This window comes from Myotis lucifugus, unplaced genomic scaffold, assembly GCF_000147115.1.
Source record: "Myotis lucifugus unplaced genomic scaffold, Myoluc2.0 scaffold_32, whole genome shotgun sequence".
Lineage (NCBI taxonomy): Eukaryota > Metazoa > Chordata > Mammalia > Chiroptera > Vespertilionidae > Myotis > Myotis lucifugus.
This window is the reverse complement of record NW_005871080.1, coordinates 7,613,907-7,637,552: the sequence shown is the minus strand read 5'-3', so window position 1 is coordinate 7,637,552 and position 23,646 is coordinate 7,613,907. Positions and strand designations below refer to the sequence as shown.

The window sequence follows — 23,646 nt, the reverse complement described above, 5'->3', positions numbered from 1 at the left end:
CTGTGCATATTTGAATACATATATATGATAGATCATATACAACAGAAGAAAATGAGATTGCATATAGAAAAATCAAAGGTCTAATTCATATTTTATATCCACTATATGCAGTAATTATTAATCCATGAAAAAAGACACAAACTATATGAAAATATATGTATTCCCTTTAGCATATTGTTTTAATTTATTTTAAAAGTTGATTCTTTTCCTGAAAATTCTGTATAAAATAAATGTGTTGGACTTTCATAACCAGACAAAAAAGAGGTGTGGCTAAAATCCCAAGTATATTATTTTGAAGACAGTTTAATTCATATTTATAAAGTCTACAAATCAGAAAGGAAAACCTTTATAGCAGAAATATAACTAATATTTTATTGGTTAGTTGTGGCATGAAGCAAGCACAAAAATATCTATACTTGTATTAAAGGTAAGATTTTTAAAACTTTAAGAGGGACTTATTACATTAAAATTATTTAAAATAACTATTTAACTGGGAAGTAAAATGTACTGCTCCACTTAACATTCTGAGGATAAATTTTAGCATAACAATGCTCTTAAAATGAACAGTCAGTCATTCTTTTAAAATGACAACGGATGTTAAACTGGGAAGGAGGCATTTTGGAAGCCAAGATAGACATATGATTACTTATTCAATCTAATTCTTTCCATCTACTATCACATACTATTACGTTCAAAAATGGCTAGGAATATGTATTACATACTTTTTATTTAATAATAGTCTGCTTTCAAATGAACTAAATGAGTAAATAATAAAATATTATTTTGAGTAGGTTGATTAATCTAATTAACATATTTAACCCTAATTCTGGGAGCTATAAAAGTTGCAGCTCAGGATGTGAATGGCCCACAGTCACAGTGCTGATAAGGGTCCACGCCAGGAACTGCACTCGGCTTTGCTAACTCAGGACTGTACGTCCTCTCTATGATATGTTGTGTCACCAAATGTAAATATAATACCACAGTATAATAATCGTTTATCAAATTCTATTCTTCTTTAGGAATAAAATGTATAACAAAGATCTTCATACTTAAAACGAAACAAAACATGTAAAAGCTATTAGTATTAGAGAAAAAGTTTCTCTCTTTCCCTCCCACCCCCCAACTAGTCCCTATTCATTTAAAATTCATTATATCCATGAGGAAGGCTTAGGCGAATGGCAATAAAATTAGGGATAAAATTTATTCAAAATAAAATTATCTTGAATACAGATTTTACTCAAATTTTGAGTGGTGATTTGATAAACTATCATAATATATGAAGCCAAATCTGACAGCAAGAATCATTTTTATGGACAAATAATTAATCAACTTAATAAAATTAAAGGATTGTACACCTATCAAAATTAAGCAACATTTTATAAATATTAGGCAAAAAATAATTTGTTTGATCCATACACTGAACTTGAAAGTAAAGAGTTGAATAGAATTAAGATTTTGAGAACCTTTAGGGATTATAAACCAAATTTAGAGAACACTCTCTAGTCTAGGCATATAAAACTGCAGGGAGAAACTTATTTACGATAGTAATTTACATAGATGTACTTGAGATATTTTTAATGAACAGAGTATTTATATCAAAGTGTGATCTTTGACAATGGGAAGAAATGAAATTCCTTGTCTCTGGTTTTTGAGACTCATGGGAAGATTCATTGATGGTATTACATTCTAGTTCAAATTTTGCTGTAATAAAGTTTGTTGGATTGTATACTATGGCCAACAAATTTGCCTTTAGAGTGTTAGCTTGATAAATCTAGCCCTGAAAATACTTCCTGAGGTTTTATTAGACCCAGAAATTCTCAAAATCATCCAAATCAAATATTATGTGACAATATTGAAGTTTCTCTCAATAATAATTTCTCCTAAACAGAAAATGTCCTTATTTACAAAGGCTTAAAATTACAGAATTTAAAAATTCAAAATGTAACAAAGAATATTCAAAAGTGTTTTGAAAAATTATATAAATACTAACAGAAATCATCATAACACAAATATCCCTATTGTCTTCACTAGACCCAGAAGATATTGGCAGAAAAATGTGCAATGGATACATACCATGAGTTAATTTCTAATTAATTACTGACATTTGGATAATATTTAAAAGACTGCATTTGGTTGCAGTGGGACTGCTACCAAAAGCCTTGCATACACTGTCAGAATCCAAAGTTTATTGAAGTTATCATAGAACAATTATATGGTATCAGAATTAGTTTACACACAGGTACACTTATATAGAAAAAAAAATCATTTTTATGTCATAATTAGAGTCAAACTGAAAAAATATATGTTCAAGGCATTATAAGTGTCCTCGAATAATTTCAAATAAAGTATTTTTGTGAAATAAGGCTATGTGGAAACAAAGCTCTGACTTCAGTGGGGGGAGGGTAAAGAAGTGTAAGGGACTGTCAAACTACAGCGGGAAGGGAGGGTGGGGGTGGATAAGAGATCAACCGAAGGACTTGTATGCATGCATATAAGCATAACCAATGAACACAAGACACTGGGGGGTAGGGGAGGCCGGGGGTATGTCAAGGGGGAAAAAAAGGAAGCATATGTAATACTCTTTGTAATACTTTAAGCAATAAAACAAAATTTAAAAAAAAAAGAAGTGTAAGGGAAAAAAGAGAAGGATGAATAAGTCTAAATTGTTAAAAATGGCCGGGCCAAGTAGTTCAGTTGGTTAGAGCATCTTCTTCACATGCCCAAGTGGCAGGTGTCATCATCCCCAGTCAAGGCACATACAAGAATCAACCAATGAATGCATAAATAAGTGTAACAACAAAGTGATCTCTCTCAAAAAAAAATCAGTCAATAAAAACAATTTGCAGAAGTAAATTTAAAAACACCAAATAAATTGTTAAAAAAGAAATCGTATTAAATGTGGTTCTTCAGTATGGAGTTTCCTCAAAAAACTAAAAATGGAGCTCCCCTTTGACCCAGTGATCCCACTTCCAGGAATATATCCCAAGAAACTAGAAACACCAATTAGAAAGGATATGTGTACCCCTATGTTCAGAGCAGCACAATTTACAATAGCTAAGATTTGGAAACACTCTAAGTGCCCATCAGAAGATGAGTGGATTAGAAAACTATGGTACATCTACATAATGGAATACTATGCTGCTGTAAAAAGGAAGGAACTCCTACCATTTGCAACAGCATGGATGGACCTGGAGAGCATTATGCTAAGTGAAATAAGCCAGTCAGAGAAGGATACATATCATATGATCTCATTCATTTGTGGAATATAATAAACAACATAAACTGATGAACAAAAACAGATCCAGAGACAGAGAAGCATCGATCATACCGATCATACCGTCAAACCTCAGAGGGAAGGCAGGGAAGGGTGGGAGGAAGGGAGAGAGATCAACCAAAGAACTTGTATGCAAGCATATAAACCTAACCAATGGACACAGACACTAGGGGGGTGAGGGGCAATGGGGGGATAAGGACACATATGTAATCAATAAAAAAACAAATAAATGTGGTTCTTACATTTTAGATATATAAAGAATAGTGAAAACCAACTGACTTGAATCAATTCTTTTCTTTTAATTTAATATTATCTTTGTTGACTGCTAAACTATTTTCCTGGAACAGATCTGGGTTGCAGTTTTTACCATGGACTTGCCATTTCTTCTGATTCATACTCCTTCTTTAAGGGAGCATGACTTAGATATTTTATCAGATATGTTAAAGAAGACCTGAGATCACTAAAATTTATCATGCTGGCACAAAAATGGAGATTGTGCAATTCTCTTGCCTTGGTGAAGAAGACAATCAATACTGTCATTGTGTCCTCTGCTAGATTGGGGGTCAACCATGTGTTAGTTAATATATATGTAAAAAGTAAGACCAAAAACACACACACGATTACAGATTAGCAATAGCAGCTAGACCAGTGGTCGGCAAACTGCGGCTTGGCAAACCGCGGCTCTCGAGCCACATGCGGCACTTTGGCCTCTTCAGTGTGGCTCTTCCACAAAATACCAGCTCTTCCAAAAAATTACGGCTCTTCCACAAAATACCGACTTCTGTGCATGGGCCACGAAGTTTCAATCGCACTGTACGTGCGCGCCCGCACGTGGTATTTTGTGGAAGAGCCACACTGAAGGGGACAAAGAGCCGCATGTGGCTCCCAAGCCGCATTTTGCCGACCACGGAAGACTGTATGTGAGCATCAGCCTTTGAACAAACACTGCTTGTAATTTTAAATGTTTTATCAGTTTTACTAGACTCACATCTCATACCAGTTGAATACCTTATAAGCCAACATGTCAATGTCTCCATCTTCAGCACATAAACAAAGTAATATTGTAAAAGTTTGAATACATTTCACAAATATATAAATTGAATCCTTCATCCCCTATGAAAAATATGGTATAATGCAAAACCTTCTCTATTTCTGTAAGGGCTTTGTTACATTTCCTTTGTATTCTTTTATGTGGTTTTGTTTTGACAAAGTATTACATGCCAATTCCAAATCACTTTCATGTCCTGAAAGAGAAACTATTGCATAGAGGCTCCAGTAATATACAAAGAACTCAACCACAGACCACAGGACATTCTGATAAAAGGAAGAGAGTCTAAATACAGTACTTTTCCTTCCTTCCTTCCTTCCTTCCTTCCTTCCTTCCTTCCTTCCTTCCTTCCTTCCTTCCTTCCTTCCTTCCTTTCTTTTCTTTTTCTTTTCTTTTTCTTTCTTTTCTTTCTTTTCTCTTTCTCTCTTTCTCCCTTCCTCCCTTCCTCTTTCTTTCTTTCCTTCTTTCTTTCTTTCTTTCTTTCTTTCCTTCCTTCCTTCCTTCCTTCCTTCCTTCCTTCTTCCTTCCTTCCTTCCTTCCTTCCTTTCTTTCTTTCTTTCTTTCTTTCTTTCTTTCTTTCTTTCTTTCTTTCTTTCTTTCTTTCTTTCTTTCTTTCCTTCCTTCCTTCCTTCCTTCCTTCCTTCCTTCCTTCCTTCCTTCCTCTTTCTTTCTTTCTTTCTTTCTTTCTTTCTTTCTTTCTTTTCTTTCTTTTCTTTCTTTTCTTTCTTTCTTTCTTTCTTTCTTTCTTTCTTTCTTTCTTTCCTGTTGTGGGTACTTTGGTGGATAGTTCTCAAATATATTATTTGATTTCAGTCATGTACTCATTCAACAAATGTTAAGTATCTATTATGTGCTGGGTGGTGATGATACAAAATAAAATGGACTTAATGATGCTCATGCAGCTCACTGTTTAATGACAGAGGCAAATGGGTAAGTAATTACCTGAGAAAATGCTAATACTTGCTAGTCTAAAACTTGCTAGTTGTAAATCATGAAATTATAGGGGCTTCAACCCTAAAATTTTTGAAGTGCTGTGGTAAGAGAAGTTGTCCTTCCTATAAACAACTTCAGAAATGAATTCATGAGCTAAAATAAAGATACGGGCCATCTGAGTTGTTTCTCTTTCTCTTTAAGCTTATAATTATTTGTAAGTTATTTGTTTTACAGTTCTCATTCTGGTGCTGGTTTTTCTTAAGTTTTACATTAGAATCCTTCTCCATTCACTATTTTGTGATATTGAATAATTACATATAGCAATTATTTCTTATATAAAACAAAAAAATAGTGTTGCTCAGACAATGCTGAAGAAGTACAGGAAAAAATTCTTAACAAAGAAACAATTTTGGGGCACCTGTAATCCCACAGCAGATTAGGTTTATCATCCTGTATTAGATTTAATTCCTTATTTTATTTGTGTTTGTGCCCTGACTCACTGCCCACCCTCTCATTTTAGAGAATACATATATATGCATGTACTTGTACATATATGATATTATCTTACTATTTACATTTTTGTGTTCTTGAGTGAATAATCTTTATTAAGTTTTGGTATTTTCAATATATAATATTGATGTTTCCCTATGAAATATTTAACAACTAGACTCTTAGAGCCCAGAATCCTAGTAATCATAAGCTTATTTATAATTCTTAAAATATTATACAGAAATTTTACATATTTTTCATGATCTCCAATCTATCTTATATGTCAGAAATTATCGATGCTGGATATTCTGCATTGAAAAAACCTGAGACAATGTCTATAGGTAAATAAGGAAATGTATCTTTCAAACTTCTCTTTACCCTTTTATTGTGTTTTTATGGGTCAGATCCCTTGAAGAATTAAGAAAAGGTATTGTATTGGTGTGTGACTATCTTTGGTGTCCGTTCAACATGTCTCTGGTGGCCTGGGCCAGGGGCTCCCTCCTGCAGTGAGAGGTGGCATAACCTTCTGGCCATTCTTTATAGCCAGCCACACAGCTGCAATTACAGTTCAGGGCATCTTGATCATTTCCTGTCCTTCTTCCATCTTTTTAGATGGAGAGATAAAATCTAAGATCATGTTTGAGGAAAGAGAATGCAGCATATTGGAAAAGATTAAGTGAGTGAGACTTAACTAGCTTTGAAAGCAGGGTGGTGCCTGCAGTAGAATTTTTGAGAAAATTTCTAATGGAAAATAGTGTGACACTTTTCTTTCATTTGCCTTCATAATTTTTATATGCCTGGCTCAGAGACATGTAGAGGGAGGTGGCTATGATCTGGAGCATGGTTGTCATATTCCTAAGTTACCTGAACATCATGGTATCTTAATATTATGTACTAGCATGTGGTTTCCACTATTATTTCTTTTGTAAATCAAATTTAATTCCATTTCATTTTTATAGGTGTTGCCTTGACATCAAATTCAAAATAAACTGTAGAAAATGATGTTAAATTTAACTACACTCTTTCTAGCTCAACAGATGTTAAGCTGTATTTCAAGACCTTCTGCATATTGTTAAGCATATTCTAAAAGTACATATACATATTTATATATGTGCATATACATATATAATCAATCAAAGATCATTTGAAAATAAGTGCTTGAACAGGGAGAGCCATTGTCAAGCTGAATCTTTGCACTAGAAAGAAATACCTTTTAGCAATTTATAGTATTAGAAATAGAAAGTTAATTTAAGAGAGGCAATGTACATCCTGGTGCCTCAAAAGAAAACAAAATTACAGAATATTTGTGCTCAATTAGAGATCATATTCCATGGAAAGTTATTCAACTTTTTCGGCATCATACTGTGAATTCCTATACATATTCTGTTATTGCTGTTGTAAGTAGAAAATGACTTTTAGCATAATGAAAATTATTACATTTCAATTTTTTAAAAGAAAGTGATGGCTTACTAAAGTAAGTCAATGGAGGAAAGAAACTAATTTTTTAAAGCTGAACTAAATTCATATATACTTTCTTTTTTAATTAATTAATTAATTTATTTATTGTTTAACATATTACAAATAATAGTACATATGTCTCCTTTTTTCCCCATTGATAAATTCATATATACTTTCTATTTTGCAATTGGCTACATTTTAAGAGACTTCAAGTTTCCATTGTTGAAAACAGGCTTCATGTCCACTTTTCAAAGCATATTCATATCTTGGATTCAGTCAATTTACTTCATTATGTTTCACCTTTTCCTTTGGCAATACCACTTGCCATAATTTAACTTCAAACAGAACAACAAAATGCTATACTTTATCCCTATGATGTAAATTTTGACACTTAAATGTCTATCTAATATTACCTGAAAATCAATGTTTGAAAAAGTTATACAGGCTGATCATTTCAAGCCTTTTCCTCCCACACTGAACTCAAGTCAGTAAACTTGTGGATAATGCATAGGGAGAAACATATCAGTAATGTTTCCAAGCAGGAGTAAACACTTCCTGAAAGCAAGCTTAATATTTTAAAAGGTGTATTGATTCTGAACTGTGAATCCAGACAAATATCAATCCATGTGATTTATGTAATACTTAAGAAATATTTTTAAGAAAGAGTGAGGGTATAGAGATAAATAATGTTTAAAATATTGCTACAGAGTCAAAGATTTCTTGTTTTGTGGGAAAAAATGTAAATCTTGTTTTGGGGGATCAAATTAAGAAACAAAAAATATTTACTGAGATCCTCCAGCTGAGTCAGTGCTGAGCTCATAGTTGCAATGGAGAGAAATATAAAATCTAAGACATTGGGGAAGAAGAACTGACAGGATTTAACCGATAGAAATAGGTAATGAGAAACTACAGAAAATCTAAGGTAAGTTTCAATCTTGCCAGGGCAAAAGAACACGACAAAATAAAGAGATGCCATGGTTAGGAAAGGAATGCAATGCAGTTATTAAAATATAAAGACATAAAAATAAGTTTAAAAGATAAATATAGCAAGAGAGATAATGGCATTCAAAGCCTTAAATGAGGAGAAAAATGATCGGAGGTGATATACAATGCTTAGAAGACAGGTCTGGAGGAGGTCAGAGAGAACAAGAAAAGTAAGAGTTAGAGAAGGTAACAGAGAAAGTAAATTCTTGAGTGGATAATTAATGAAAAAAAAATCTCAAGGAGAAGGCAAATGATGTGAAACCAGGAAAAAATTATCTTCCACTATTGATAAATTTAGAAATGTCTGGAATGAACAGAAGCTGAAAATCCATTTCAGAAGTTCAATGTAGAAACAATGGGTATAGATCTCTATTCTATGAAGTTAAGAAGTAAACATATGTGGAGAAATAAGACATTGGTGTGTTGTTGTTTTTTCAAATAGGAGGAATCTGAGTCCATTTGAAAGCAAAGGGAAAGACTTCATTGAAAGAAACCATTTAAAGAAGATAGATTTGAAAAGCATAGTTATCCGATGAGTTGCCTGAGGAAACAGATACCATTGTGTCCAGAATAAAAATGGAAAAGTAAATTTTAGTAAAAGAAGAAAACTTTCTCTGCAGTTACATTCACTTCTTTCAAAACATGCTCAGTATGAACTCAGACATTTCATTTTCCCACACCATCAGATCATCACTGTACCGCAATTAACCACAAAATTTATTTAAGTGCTTTACTACTTGCTGACAACTTTGCCATCCTCTTTCTCCACTGCTGACATAGTTTATGACTCATGTTGATGATCCTGTGAATATCCCAGCCCCTAGTCCCTCATCAGGCTCCAGGAACCTACATCTCTTTTGTCCCTGCATTACATAAGCAAGGACACAAACTAAGCTCAGTTATCAGTGAGAATGCTCTACTTCCAATAACAGTTTTTGAAATACCTGATGTAAGATGCAGATCTTATCTATCTTCTGTCCCCTATTATTTCTGGTCCATCTTATTGCTTCTTCCTTCCAAGGCTCCTCCTGCAATCCCTGGAATTTGTTTCCTCTTCATGTGCATTTTCTCCCTCTTCCTTTTTGCTAGTTTTTTCCCCCCCTTCTGCCTATGAATATTTGTAGTACTACCTGACTCCCATACTAAGAAAAACTTTCTACATACCTTACTATCTTCTCAAACACACCTCTATTATCTCCTCGTTCTCTTCCTTGTCCAAGTTTTTATAACTGCAGTCTAAATCTCCTAACTCCACTTTCTAATTATCTTTCATTTATTAATTACTTAGACTAGTATTTGGCTTCTGCCCTTATCAATCTCCTGAAATTAACAACTAACAATAGCATCATACTCCTCAATTGCATGCTCTGTTCTTTGATTTCATGCCTCCTAAATCTCCTTATTGCTGATGTAAAAAATCTTCCTAAAACTCCCTTCCCCTTGACTTCTATGATACAGTAAATTATCTGCAGACTTGAAATGGCTCCCTCTTCTCTTCTCTTCTCTTCTCTTCTCTTCTCTTCTCTTCTCTTCTCTTCTCTTCTCTTCTCTTCTCTTCTCTTCTTTCTCTTTCTCTCTCTCTCTCTCTCTCTCTCTCTCTCTCTCTCTCTCCTCTCTCTCTCTCTCTCTCTCTTTTCTTATTGTTGATTTTCTTGCCCCATCCCCCCCACCCAACAATTCATCCTCTAACTGTAAACATCCTTTATTTTTGTTCAGACTTATTATGTCTGTATTCTTTCTTGGGTAATCTCTTCCACTATCATGGTTTATTGCAGAGTTGGAACTCTGTTGAGATAAGTAGGAAGGGACTTCATATTTATTCAACTCCTGATTCCATTTATGCTCTATTCAACATCTCTTCTTCAGAATTTGATATCTCAGGAAGAATCCATTACTTTTAGGACAATTTTACTTAAAATAAGAGAATCATATTGTTAAGATGAATTTTCAAGCATAAAAGACCAGGTCTTTCAACATCCAAACTTAAGTCTCATATATATTTTAAACTTTTCTTCCTTCTCTCTAATAACCTGAATCCTCCTGGTCTGAGGACCTGCAGTAGAGAGTGCCACATTTTATTTTTATTTTTTACTTACTGTTCCTAGAACCCTATTTATTTTAGTCTTCTCCTTACATATTTGCTTCTATCTCTCCCCATCACTTGGCCCGTGAGTAGAGAAAGAACCCTCCCCACTCCTCCATAACACTCTACCTGAAATAATGAGTAAGCACTTGAAAAAATTCCCTATTTCAAGAATGCTACAAAGTCCATAAAGTCTCAGCACACTTCTGATCTCTTCTTATGTGGGTTGTTTGGGACCAGAGGAGAGGTTTTGGAGAGAGGGTCCAGAACCAGTTTAGACTTCACTTGGTAAATAAACTGAATGTTAAAACTGAATTATCTATTTTATGGACCCAATTTATCTTCCAGCTGCATCACCTACTCTTTCCCACACATATGTCATGTACTTATACTCTTGCTAATGTCCTTTGTTTTGCCAATATATTCCCACTTCATCTCAGAAAACTTTTTCCTTCAAGTCTCTTTCATAAAGCCTTAGTAATCACCACTATTGCTGCCATTAGCCTCACGTTTAACTCCTCTAATTATATGCTATCTCTTTTCTCTTCAAACTCAATATAATTTTCTAATGGCCTTATGTAAATTATTACTTTAACATGAGATTTAGATATGAGATTTAAGCTTAAGTTGTGTAGCTCTAGTCTTTTTATGCCTGAAAACGAGTCTTACTTTACAAGATGAGACTATTCTTTAACTAAAACATCAGGTTTAAACATCAAGTTTAAACAAAAAACTCATTGTGAACAGAAGCAACATTTTATTTATACCATCACACTTCACAGTGCCCACCAGTGTCTCCTACATGGTAAGCAGTCCTGTTTTGTCAAAATGTACTGAATTGAAGCAGGAAATGGAGATGTACTGACATGACCTGTTTCATGGTACCTACTGCTCAACAAATGTTCATTGAACAAACTGACATAAAATGAAGTATATGTGGGTTCCTTTGCCTGATGTTCTCAATCATCATAGGGAGTAGTAGGTATAGTTTATGCTAAGATGGCTGTAGATATAGAAAAGATCTGAAAGGAAAATAAGGTCTAGAATAACAACTTGAGGGTGTATACCAGGTTTCAATAAGAAATAAAAAAGAAAATTAGATTGACAAATAATAGCAAGAGACCTGTTATATTGAACTGCATGAATCTATAGTAGGCTAGGCATAGAGGTTCTCTACGAAACAAATGAAGTGTTGGACTTATTACAAATATGAAGGGAAGAAATTCTTTATTGGAAACAAATCCATTTTCTGTATATGTAAGGGATTTCACATTTAAATTATACTTACTTCTACCACCAGAATAATTATTCACAGTCAAGCAATTGATTAAATTTTCTCTATTGAGGCTACAATGATTTATTGCTTGATTATGAATTATAATATTAAAAGATATTTTTAAAATACTGTAACACAGGAAGAGAACATTTTAAAAATATATTTTTATTGATTTCAGAAAGAGGAAGGAAGAGGGAGATAGAAACATCAATGATGAGAGAGAATCATTGACCTGCTGCCTCCTGCATGCCCCACACTGGGGATCGAGCCTGCAATCTGGGCATGTGCCCTGACCAGGAATCTAACCATGACCTCCTAGTTCATAGATCGATGCCCAAGCATTGAGCCATGTTGGCCTGGCTGTTGTGAGCTTTAAACAGAGTGAAAAGGGGCCCTCTGGTAAATTTTGAGCAAAGAAGTGACAGCTACTTAAATTACAAAAGAATAACTAGGTCACTATGTGAAAAACAGACAGTAGGGCTATGAGGGTAGAAGACGGTACACAATAATTCAGAAATATTGGCAAGTGTGATAACAACTCAGGCTAGGGTGGTAGCAATAACAATTGTAAGAAGTAGGTAGAGTATGAATGTATTTTGAAGCCAAAAGTAGCAGAATTCTTGGTATATTGATATGGAGTATGTAAGAGGCACCAAAGATGATGTCACGTGTTTTTGGCCTAAGCAAATGAAATAACAGAACTGTCATCAACCAATGGAGAAGTCATAATTATAGAAAAATATTCAGTTTAATTTTAGACCTGTTAAGGTTAAGATTTCTGATGTATCTTGTTCTAGTTATCTATTATTCCTTAACAAATCATTACAACTTTAAAGGCTTAAAACACACTAATTTATTTGCTTATGAATTTGCAGTTTGGTCAGAACTCTGCATGAACTCATTTCTTCTTCACTAAATTCTGGGCATAGAGAAATAAACCAAACACACATGACTCTTTTTTTCATAGAGTTATAGTGAAGAATAGAGGCATTATCCAGTTAGTGGAAAACAGAGCTACTAGTATAAATATTAATAAATAAGGATGTTTGAGTACACAGAATGTATAAAAATGAAAGCACTGGTATTTGGTGTTCTATAACAGAAAAATCTGCTGTATTTGCAAAGCCAAGGAAGGATAAATAACATTTTGCAAGGTAAATGTAGGAAGGAAAACACTGCTGGTAATGGGAAGAGACAGTTCAAAGGCTGGGAATGGAAAAGTATGGGGTATATTTGAAAATATTTTATAAACTTAGAAGTCCAAGTTTCTTTGCTATCTGATTGAGATAGCAAAGAAACAGTAGCAAAAGATAGAGGCCTTGTTAAGAAGGATCACAATAGAAATTTCTGTACTTTACACAAAATTCAATGGGCATCCCTTGAAAGTTTTTAAGTAGGTTTATATAAAATTAAAAAATTCAGTCTATTCTTTTGTAAGGTTAGGAGATCAACTGCAGTGGTATATGTGTAAGAAACGAACAGATTTAATTAGGGTTGAGGCTGTAAAGATGGAGAGTGGTAGATTGGTAATATTTAAAAGAAAAAATCAGCAAAACTTTTTGGCAGATTGCATTCATTATAATTTTTGATGTACAGTTTTTGTGTCCTCAACACATCCAATGGAAATGTTGGGAGACAGACATACTTATCTGAAACTAAGGGAAAAAACAACAAACAAAAAAAAGCTTAGGATGAACATGTTGATTTGACCCACCCTCCCCTGCCTTCCCTCTGAGGTTTGATACTCTGGTGGATGCTTCTCTGTCTCTGGATCTATTTTTGTCCATCAGTTTATGTTGTTCATTAGATTCCACATATGAGTGAGATCGTGTGATATTTGTCTTTTTCTGACTGGCTTATTTCACTTAGCATAATGCTCTCCAGGTCCATATTGGTCTACTCATTTGGATTTACATACACATTAGAGAGCTGCATAACAAATGTATCCCACCAAATATGTACTAAAATATACGTGACCAAATGAAAATAAACTTTTTTTCTGCTTAGGCAAGCTATTTTTGAGTGTGTTTTTTTTAAACATTATAACTAAAAAGAAGTATTAATGTGGAAGTCTGGATATTTTTAATGAAACAAGAAAACTCACTTAAAATTCAAAAGAGATATGTAAATTTATAATTACCCTTTCTCTGGGTGCACAGCTATAGATCTTGGCTGATCCAGGCCTTGGGAAATAATTACATAACGGAAAGATCCATTGAGTCTTGCAACTTCAATCAAGTTGAAACCATGATCTGTCCAATATATGTTACCTAGAAGAAATACAGATGTGTTTATGATACAGTTGTGAGAAGGAAGACTATTTATTAGTTATGGCTCTAATTATTAACTTTCTGAGCATTATATAAACTCTCAAGAAATCATTTGCTTCCTATATTTTTATTGTGTACATTTCCTCAGCAGAAAGTTGTAAATAATATGCAAATACTTCCTAAATCTCATACACCTGTAGTTTAAACCATGTAATGATACACTTATATGTTAAAAATAAGTTAAAACTTCTCTCAACCAGAGGAGAAATATATTTTAGCTTTCTGTAGACTTCAGGCAAGAAAAGTAACACTTCTGTCTACCTGCCTCATGGAGCTCTCAGTAGATTTAGGCAAAGTTAACACTATATAATCTGCTTCTAAAAAAAAAACAAAAACACTTTTCAAAAGGCTCAAAAGCATTAGATAAAGAATGAGGCCCAAAATAAGAGACTGTTTACCTCTATGGCTACAAAAAAAATTGTTATGAGTCACTCAGAATTTTTACGAGGCAAATTGAGCTCTTAAACATAGGTGTGATACACACACACACACACAAAAAAAAAACAACCACACACACACAGAAAAAGTCATAGATTATACCAGCAATCCAGTCAATAGCAATCCCTTCCACTCTTCCCAAGCCATTGGTAATGATATCTTCTTTCCAAGTTTGGTCTCTTTTAGCTCGACTAATTTTATTGAAGCCCATGTCTGTCCAGTAGATGGTATCATTTTCTATGGATAAGATAGAGAAAGAAAAAATACACACACTATAAAAAGTATCAATGTATGTATTAGGTTCACATTGCATCAGTATTTAGGAATTAATATCCCGGGTGTGGTAATGTATAAGTAAGTATTCTTCAGGATAATACACTAATACAAATAGTAAGAAAGATAATAAAACAATATGAAAGAACCTAGTCAAATGTATTTTTAAATGTTTTTAAAATATATGTGGAATGACCTATCCCAGGGGTGGGCAATCCCTGGCACACGTGCCAAACATGGCACGCCAGTAACTTTTGCTGGCACGAGAAACCCTCTCTTATAATCTTCCATTTACAATTTTTTTTTCTTAATATCGACTTTTCTATTTTTCAGATAAATACAGTCTAGGTGCATCTTAAATAAATAAATAATTTTACATAACAAGTTATCTTAAAGACCATAGACATGGATTGACGAGAGAGGGGAAGAGCAATTTCTATGCCTCTGCCTTAACTCTCCCTGCCTTCCTAGATCTGACCAGTGTTTTGGTTTCATCCACATATGCTTATGAATCTTTGTTCTCAGTGATGAATTTTGTTAAGTCTCATCATAGGAGTAGCCTGACGGATGAAAGTAGTAGCTCGTGCATATCTCTGAAGGTCACGAAATATAAATCTGATGTAAAATCTCTGTCATCAGTGATGCAGCAGCAAAAGTCCCACTGATGATATCAAATGGAGTCATAAAGTTTTCTGTTGGACTATCAGTGTACGTGTATACATTAAAAAATAAATGTACTTTACATCATAATATACTGTGTTTTTGTCGCTCGAATGAATTTTATTATTTCTTCAAGGTTCTTCACATACATACACCTTAAGAGATATCAAGTAGGCGTAACATGTTCTCAAAAAATTAGGGTTGGCACGCAGAAGAATTTTGAGTCAGAGGTTTTGGCACGCACTCACAAAAAGGTTGCCCATCCCTGACCTATCCCATCCTTTATTATTTTTTCTTCATTTTCTAACTTAAACTCAGTAAATACTTATCTTATCCCCCATGAATTTTCCATCTGGATAGCAAACCATGTTATTTTGGAGAACAATTTTTCTCTTCACATTAATACCTGTGTCTGAGTCCTCTAAATAAATTTAAAAAAGAATATTACTGGAGATAATCAACTTGATAAAGTCTCAAAGTAGAGAGAGAATAGAAACATAAGGGCGTTTCAGCTATATCAAGGCTATTTTAAGTATAAGGTCATTCAAGATGTATGAAGTCTTTAAAATGCTTTATCATTTAATTATTCCTTCTGAGATACTAATTTAGCAAATGTCAACTACAAACTCCTTAGGTTATTTTTCAAACTCTCATTGTACAAATAGTCTTAAAAATACTTAAAGAATGGCTCTATGCTATTATAGTCTTTAAATATAGTGTGTTTTTGACTATTTGAATGAAAAATGTTTCTAAAAGTTATAAATAAAATACATGTGCATGCATATGCATAAAGGGTAGCAATTATAGTCCAATGATTTTAAATACAGCCACCAGAAACACATTGGGGACAAATCATTAAATAATAAATTTGCCACCAGCTAAGTAAGTGTTTGTGTGGTGACCTACATGGCCATTTGTAGAACAAATCTTTTTAAGACCAATATAATTTCCCTCTGGCACAGTGACAGACTATGGGAGTAAGGAAAAAGCAATTAGTATAATAAACCATTTATCAGTAAGTTTTGGAATTCTGTTTCAAATGAATTATAGTGGAAATATTTTTATTTATTTGAGAAATGATTCCAAATATCACCTATCCTCAACAACATTTAACTCAGAAACACAATTGTTTGAACCAGAACAAATATGCTATTTCAAATATATATCTGGAAAGCAAAGATTTGTTTGACTTTTCCAATTTTGTAAAAGTACCAGTTAAAATGTTTTCATTATTAAAAGAGTAAATCAATCAGCAAAAATAAGCATTATTTTTGCATAAACATTAAGCATTATAACCCAAGTCCAAACATTAGACCCATATATCCAATAGCCTACTTTGTATCCCCTCTTGTATGTAGAAAAGGCAATCTTGATAAACAAAAGGCAAATTCTGCGTCTGAAACAGTCTTCTCTTGCAGCTTTCCAATGGCAACTTTCCCCGCTACAGTGACAGATAAGTGACAGCTCCACCCTTTTTTTCACAGGCTGAAAACCTCACATTGTTCCTAATCACTTTCTCCACACTTCACATCTAATCCATAATCAGTCTCATATTCAATCTCTTACCAGGTGTTTTGGCTCTTTTTATTGTTCTTTCAAATCATATCTATCTTCCAACCACCTCTCACCCTCTCTACTCTCTATAATGTAATGGAAGTCACTATTACCTCTTGCCTGAGCAATGCAATAACCTCCTAACTTATTGCCCAGGTTCCACTCTGTCTCAGCACTCCCATTTCCTCATGAGTCTTTTCTCCACTGAGAGTCTATCACTGCCCTTTTAAAAATAAATGAGATAACTTCTCTCCCCTCCACCCAAACTCTCTGACATTCATGACCTACCCATATCCTTCCACACTCTCTCACCTGATATCCTTCCACTATCCCCCTCAATCAACCATCTCTAATAACAGAATTTCCTCTTCTTGAAATAAGCCAAATGCTGTCCAGTAAAAGATTCTTTTTTTAAAAAAAATATGTTTGTATTGATTTCAGAGAGGAAGGGAGAGGGAGAGAGAGAAACATCAATGATGAGAGAGAATCACTGATCAGCTGCCTCCTGCATGCCATCTATTGGGGATCGAGCCTGCAACCCGGGCATGTGCCCTGATGGGGAATGGAACCCATGACCTCCTGGTTCATAGGTTCAACCACTGAGCTATGCTGGCCAGGCTAGTCAAAGGTTCTTTACATTTCTTTGTGACTAGAATGCTTCCCTCCCCATTCCCTCCTCAATATCTGCATGACTCTGTTTTAGCTTAAATAGTCCCCTTCTTACTGAAAATTCCTCCGACTACTCCATAAAATTATTCCCTTGCTATTCTCTATATTCATTACCAAATCTATTTTTCTCCATTGTATAGCATGTATTACTGCAAACACATTACATATTTTTTGTTTCTGTTTGTTTGTTTACTGTCTGTCTTGTCTCAGAGAACTATAATCTCTTTGAGGTCTAGGACATTATTTTGTTCACTGCTTTATTCCTGGCAGATAGAATACTGCCTGGCACATAGTAAGCTCTAAGTCAACATTTGGTGAATAAGTGAACAAATGTGATGTATGAAGACTGAGTAGGAGTGGATACAAGGAAGACACAGCTATTACCATTAGAAGCTTTCAAAGCTCAGTAAACAACAGAGGGTAGTATGCAGATATAAAAAATGACTAACAGTTAACAAGAGTATAGCATGAGCAGAATATAAGTAGTACAGACATTTTTGTAGGAGTTCAAAGAAGACATTTACAACAATCTTTATAAATATTAGAAAAAAGGACACTAATTTTACATGTGACACTTACTTTTGTGTTATTCTCTAATGGCTTTGCCAGCCCTGCAAATTTTTATTCCATTTAATCAGGAAGCATTCTTTCTCACATATAGAGCTGAATTTTGCATATACTTTTACTATCTTATTGAGCTGAAATTTCATCTTTTATTTTTAGAAATAGACTGTGAGATATTTCATAAATAGCAACTGCAATTGACCCAACTTTGCTAAAACAGTCACATTAGCTTTCCACAGATATAAGACAAATAGTATAATTGGTAACCATTTTCAAGGATAACTATACAGATATTGGTGGCCAGCTATTGTGCACTGTAATTACAGTCAGAAATTTTAAAAAGCCACATGTCATAATTGTCTGTAAAACAAGGGAGAGGCTTTTTAACACTGAGAAAATTTAAACTATAGAGTTGAGCTGAAGTGATAACCACCTACAGAGGATGGAGTATGCAGATCATGTCTGAAAATAGGAAACAAGGAATACAGGTTTCTTAAAGTATTTCCACCCTTAGGTATCTATTTTCTCATGATTAATTAACCAGCACTTACTGATCACCTGTTGTGAGCACACTGGACTCTGTGTTAACTTGTACTTCTGAGTTCTAGGAAATTCAAAATCATGTTTCCTGGCTTATATTTACAAGCTGTTTTAGAAAATGCCATACAGACATGAAAAAACAACCAGGTAAAATATAATCTATTAGTTTACTATGCTTCTATTAAGCCACATTTTTCCTAAATCCTCACCTGAGGATATGTTTATTGATTTTTTTTTTATAATTCTCATCCGAGGATATTTTCCCATTGATTTTTAGAGAGTGGTAGAGAGGGAAAGACAGAGAGAAATATCGACGTGAGAGAAACACATCAATTGGTTGCCTCCTGCACGAGCCCTGACCAGGGCCTAGGCTGGGGCGGAGCCTGCAACCAAGGTACATGCCCTTGACCATAATTGAACCTGGGACCCTTTGGTCCACAGGCCTACGTTCTATCCACTAAGCCAAACTGGCAAAGGCTGTTTATTGATTTTAGAGAGAGAGAGGAAGGGAGAGTGGAGGGAGGGAGGGAGGAAGGAAGGGAGAGTGGGGGAGAAACATTGTTCAATTGTCTCCTGTACATAACCTGACCAGGGATTCAACCCACAACCTAGGTATGTGCCCTGACCTGGAATCAACCTGCAACCTTTTTGGTGTATGGGACAATGATCCAACTAACTGAGCCGCTTGGCTGGGGCACATTTTTTTAGCTGTAGAACTTTACATTTATCCTATCAGATGCCAGCTCATTAAATTTGTTCAGGGGCCCTAACTGTTGACATTTTTAAAAATGATGTTTCCAATGAATTATTTCTGTGATATCCACACATTTAAAAAGTAGGTTTTTTTTTAACTTCATTCAAGCCAGTGATAAGTGTATTAAGCTGGATTAAAACATATACTTTGATATACCATTAGAGACTTCCGTCTGAGGCAAATTGTCTCATGTTTATTATACCCTTATCACCCTCTCCAGTTTGGCTCAGTGGATAGAGTGTCGGCTTGCAGACCGAAGTGTCCCAGATTCGATTCTGGTCAAGGGCATGTACCTCCATTGCAGGCTCCTCCCCGGTCCGGGCCCTGGTCAGGGCTCACACAGGAGGCAACCAATTGATGTGTTTCTCTTACATCAATAATTCTCTCGGTCTTTCCCTCTCTCTTTCACTCTCTCTCTAAAAATCAATGGAAACATATCCTCTAGTGAGGATTAAAAAAAATTATACCCTTATAATGTATAATTTATGCATATTTAAGTGCACAATTATTCAGTGTACAGGTTGATTAACTTTTTATAGGGAACTTAGCCATGGAACCACCAACCAGATTAAGATTTAGATCACTATCAGGATCCCTTTTGTTGCTACCTCACCTCAGAAGCCCTCCTCTTCCCTAGTGGGCAGCCACTGTCCTGACTTCTTTCAGCAGAAATTAGTTTTCTTAATTGTTGATAAATGGTATCATTCAGTATATACTCTTTATCTGACTTCTCTTATTCGGTATTATGACTTTCAAATCCACCTTTTCCATTGAATGTACTTTGCTTTTTGTTGGTGTGAAATACCATAAACTATTTACCTATTTTGGAAGTTCAGGTTGTGTCTAATTTCTGCCTATTGTGAATAATATGAACATTTTTGTCCATTTCTTTCATGGACATATGCTATCATTTCTGTTAGGTACAGACCCACAGGTAGAATTGCTGAGCCATAGGATAACTGTAGTAGGTAGAGTTCCCTTGTTTCATTTTCACTTTTGTTGTTATCTTATCTAATAAAAGAGAAACATGCAAATTGACTGTACCTCTGCTACACTCACAAGCCACGCCCACAAGCAATGCCCACCAGACAATCAGGAGTGAGTATGTAAATAAATCCAACCAAGATGGTGGCAGCCACAGAGCTGGAGCAATCAGGAGGCTTAGGTTGCCCCTGGCGATGGAGGAAGCCAAGCTTCCCACCTGTCCTGGCCAGCTGTGGACTCTGCTCAAGGCTACAAAGTTTCAATTATAGAAGACAAATAAATCCCAGATACCTGCTTCCAGCTGCTATGGCCTCCACTCAAGGAGGGTATGGGAGCCTGGGTTTCCCGGGGCCGTGGCCAGCCTGCAAACAGCCCTCAGCCCCTCACCCAGGCTGGCCAGGCACCCCAGTGGGACCCCCCATCCTGAAGGGGGTGTGGCCAGCCTGAACACGGCCCTCAGCCCCTCACCCAGGCTGGCCACACCCTCATGGGGTGAGGGTCCCCGCTGGGGGCTTGGCCAGCCCACAAACAGCCATCAGCCCCTCACCCAGGCTGGCCAGGGAACTCAGTGGGGACCCTCATCCCCATGGGGTTATGGCCGGTCTGTAAACAATCACATGCCGCTCTCCCGGGCCACCCCACGCCCCAAGGGAACCTTCACCCTGATCCGGGCCACCCTTCATGGAAAACCAGCCAGCCGCTACCCATGCACCAGGCCTCTATCTATACTAATGAAAGGGTAATATGCTAATTAGACTGAGAGACCTTCCAGGAGACATTCTGGATGTTCTTCTGGACAAAGCCATGGTGGCGGGGCCGAGGTAGAGGTGGTTAGAGGCCAAGAGGGGAGGGCAGTTGTTGGGTGATCAGGCTGGTGGGGGGCGGGGCCATTGGGGGTAAGCAGACCAGCAGGGGGGCCAGTTGGGGGCAAGAAGGTTATCATCGGGGATCAGTTGGAGGTGATCAGGACAGCAGGGGGGGCAGTTTGGAGTAAGCAGGCCAGCAGGGGGGAAATTGGGGGCGAGCAGGCCAGTGGGGAGGGAAGGTGGGGGTGAGCAGGCCAGTAGGGAGTCAGTTGGGGGTGATCAGGCTGGTGGGGAGGCATTTAGGGGCAAGCAGGCCGATGGTAGAGGGAAGTTGTGGGTGAGTAGGCCGGCACGCAGAGTGGTTAGGGGCAAGCAGGCAGGCAGGCAGGCAGGTGAACGGTTAGGAGCCAGCAGTCCCGGATTGCAAGAGGGATGTTAGACTGCCGGTTTAGGCCTGATCCCTGTAAACCGGCAGTAAGACATCCTTCGAGGGGTCCCAGATTGAAGAGGGTGCAGGCCGGGCTGAGGAACACCCTCTCCCCATGCACGAATTTCATGCACTGGGCCACTAGTATACAAATAAGGCTTGCCTGTATGCAGTCCATATAAACTCCTGGTACTGATGCCTATACAGAACTTCACTTTAACTTTGATCTTCGGGATTAGAAAGAACAATGTCACTCCCCTGTCTCCTCTCCAGCCACCAACTTTTACTTAGACCTTGATTATTAAATACCACTTCGAGATTACCTGGTTGCAGACACCATTCTTCATTTGAGGGCATAAGTATAAGCACTCTCCATGGCTTGTATTGTCATTTATGCAGCTATGAACGTAATAGGTAGGCCCAGAAATATAATTGTTGCTACATTTAGGAAGGCTATCTTAAGGACCTGTGAATCATTAATTCTGCCAGCTTATCTAATAGTTTCCAAACTGATTTTTATTCTAAAACCTTGGCAGATGTGACAGTTACTTCTAATCCAAACCCCATCTTCTGCTCTTTCAGAAATCACTGTATCTAATCTGGGTGAAGAATAGACTTTCTCATATCATTCCTACATTTTTCAGTAATCATGCATCTCAAAGCAATATTTTATTTCCTGAGCTGTGACATTTCAATGCAGATCCCTGATTTAGTCCTTTTCCCCAGTCCATTTCTTATTCTGCCACCCATATTCACAGGCAGGACTATTGATACAGACATGACGTACAAACAATGCCTCAGAATTACAGAAACATAGGATAGGGAGGTATATTATAACAGCATCAAAACTTCAAACTAAAGATTAGGCATCCTAATTCTAAAAGGTACTCTGTTTACAGCCACCATGGTGTATCCCCAGATCCTGTCTTCCCCTCTTAGTGTCTATCCTCTCATCTCAATGTATCATTGCCTCCCTTTTCTGACTACTCATAAAAGAAACCCTCTCTAACCACTGTCCCCAAATTCAGCAACAGGTCTGCCTTCACATGGTTAGAGTTCAGTAATTCTCAAATGGCTGCCCATTAAAATTGCCTAGTAAAATGTAAAAAACACCACCAACAAAAAACAACCTGCAGCCACCCATCAGAGATTTTAAATTGCTTAGTCTGGGCATCATGAGAATTCCTAGTTAACTCATCAGTGGTATACATAAGAAGAATAGCACTTGTTATTTAACAGGGTCCAAGATCTCGTGAAGACTATACTCCCTTCCCACCACATCCCATCTTCACCCCCATTACAATCTCATTGATATTAATGGCTCACTACTAAAGTAATTTTTAAGGAAAGGAGAGGAAGATACGAGCTTGAGCAAGTTTTTAGAATATCAGATTTGGGGATTTTTTCCCCACTCCAGTTGGGGGAGGCCTTCAACTTGAAAAAACAAAACAAAACACATTTGAAAAAGAATCTCTTCAGTTGATTCTGCTATACCTCTAATCCTAGATCTGTTCTTTAATTTGTGCCAGAATCACGCCAAATCAAGGCAGCTCACAAGAAAATTCCTTTACTCTGATGCATTTCCACTTCCAGTCAAGCTGGCTTTGCTTGAGCTACAGGTGTATCCTGTGCCACAGGTATGTTTCTTCACTCAATTATTTTAAAATTTTAAACTATATAGACATTGTGAGCACTAAAATTGATCATAGTTCTCTTTGCACTAGTTATTATATATTTTATTCTCTTTACACTGTAATTAATTAAATTATAGTAACTAAATTAGTTAAATGGAGTATAAATTTACTGCCAACTACTAGCAAAAGTACAAAATTTTACAATATGCATTATAGCTCTAGATTCATGTTATTTCCCCCCCCAACTTATTTCCACCATCTAAATTGTTCTTCTCATTGCAATTCCTCCATTTTTGGAATTTACATAAAATAATTTTAGAACAAATTGATATCTATCTCTATCTATATATCTATCTATCATCTATAGATATTGATAGATACATATAGATATAGATATGTATTTAACATATCAAGTCACATGTTATAGATAAGTGACATCAAAATCAGATATACATACACACTATAGAG

At 36.0% G+C, this 23,646-nt stretch overlaps 1 protein-coding gene across 1 annotated transcript in view; it reads right to left on the bottom strand.

Annotated features, from left to right (window-relative positions):
* The window catches only part of LRP1B (LDL receptor related protein 1B), a 1,324,618-nt gene that overhangs the window by 408,703 nt on the left and 892,269 nt on the right, over positions 1-23,646 (bottom strand). The window contains exons 32-33 of the mRNA XM_023752441.1: positions 14,416-14,550; positions 13,686-13,815 (exon numbers count right to left, since the gene is read on the bottom strand). Coding sequence (XP_023608209.1) covers positions 13,686-13,815; positions 14,416-14,550 — 265 coding nt within the window. The remainder of the gene's footprint in view (positions 1-13,685; positions 13,816-14,415; positions 14,551-23,646) is intronic.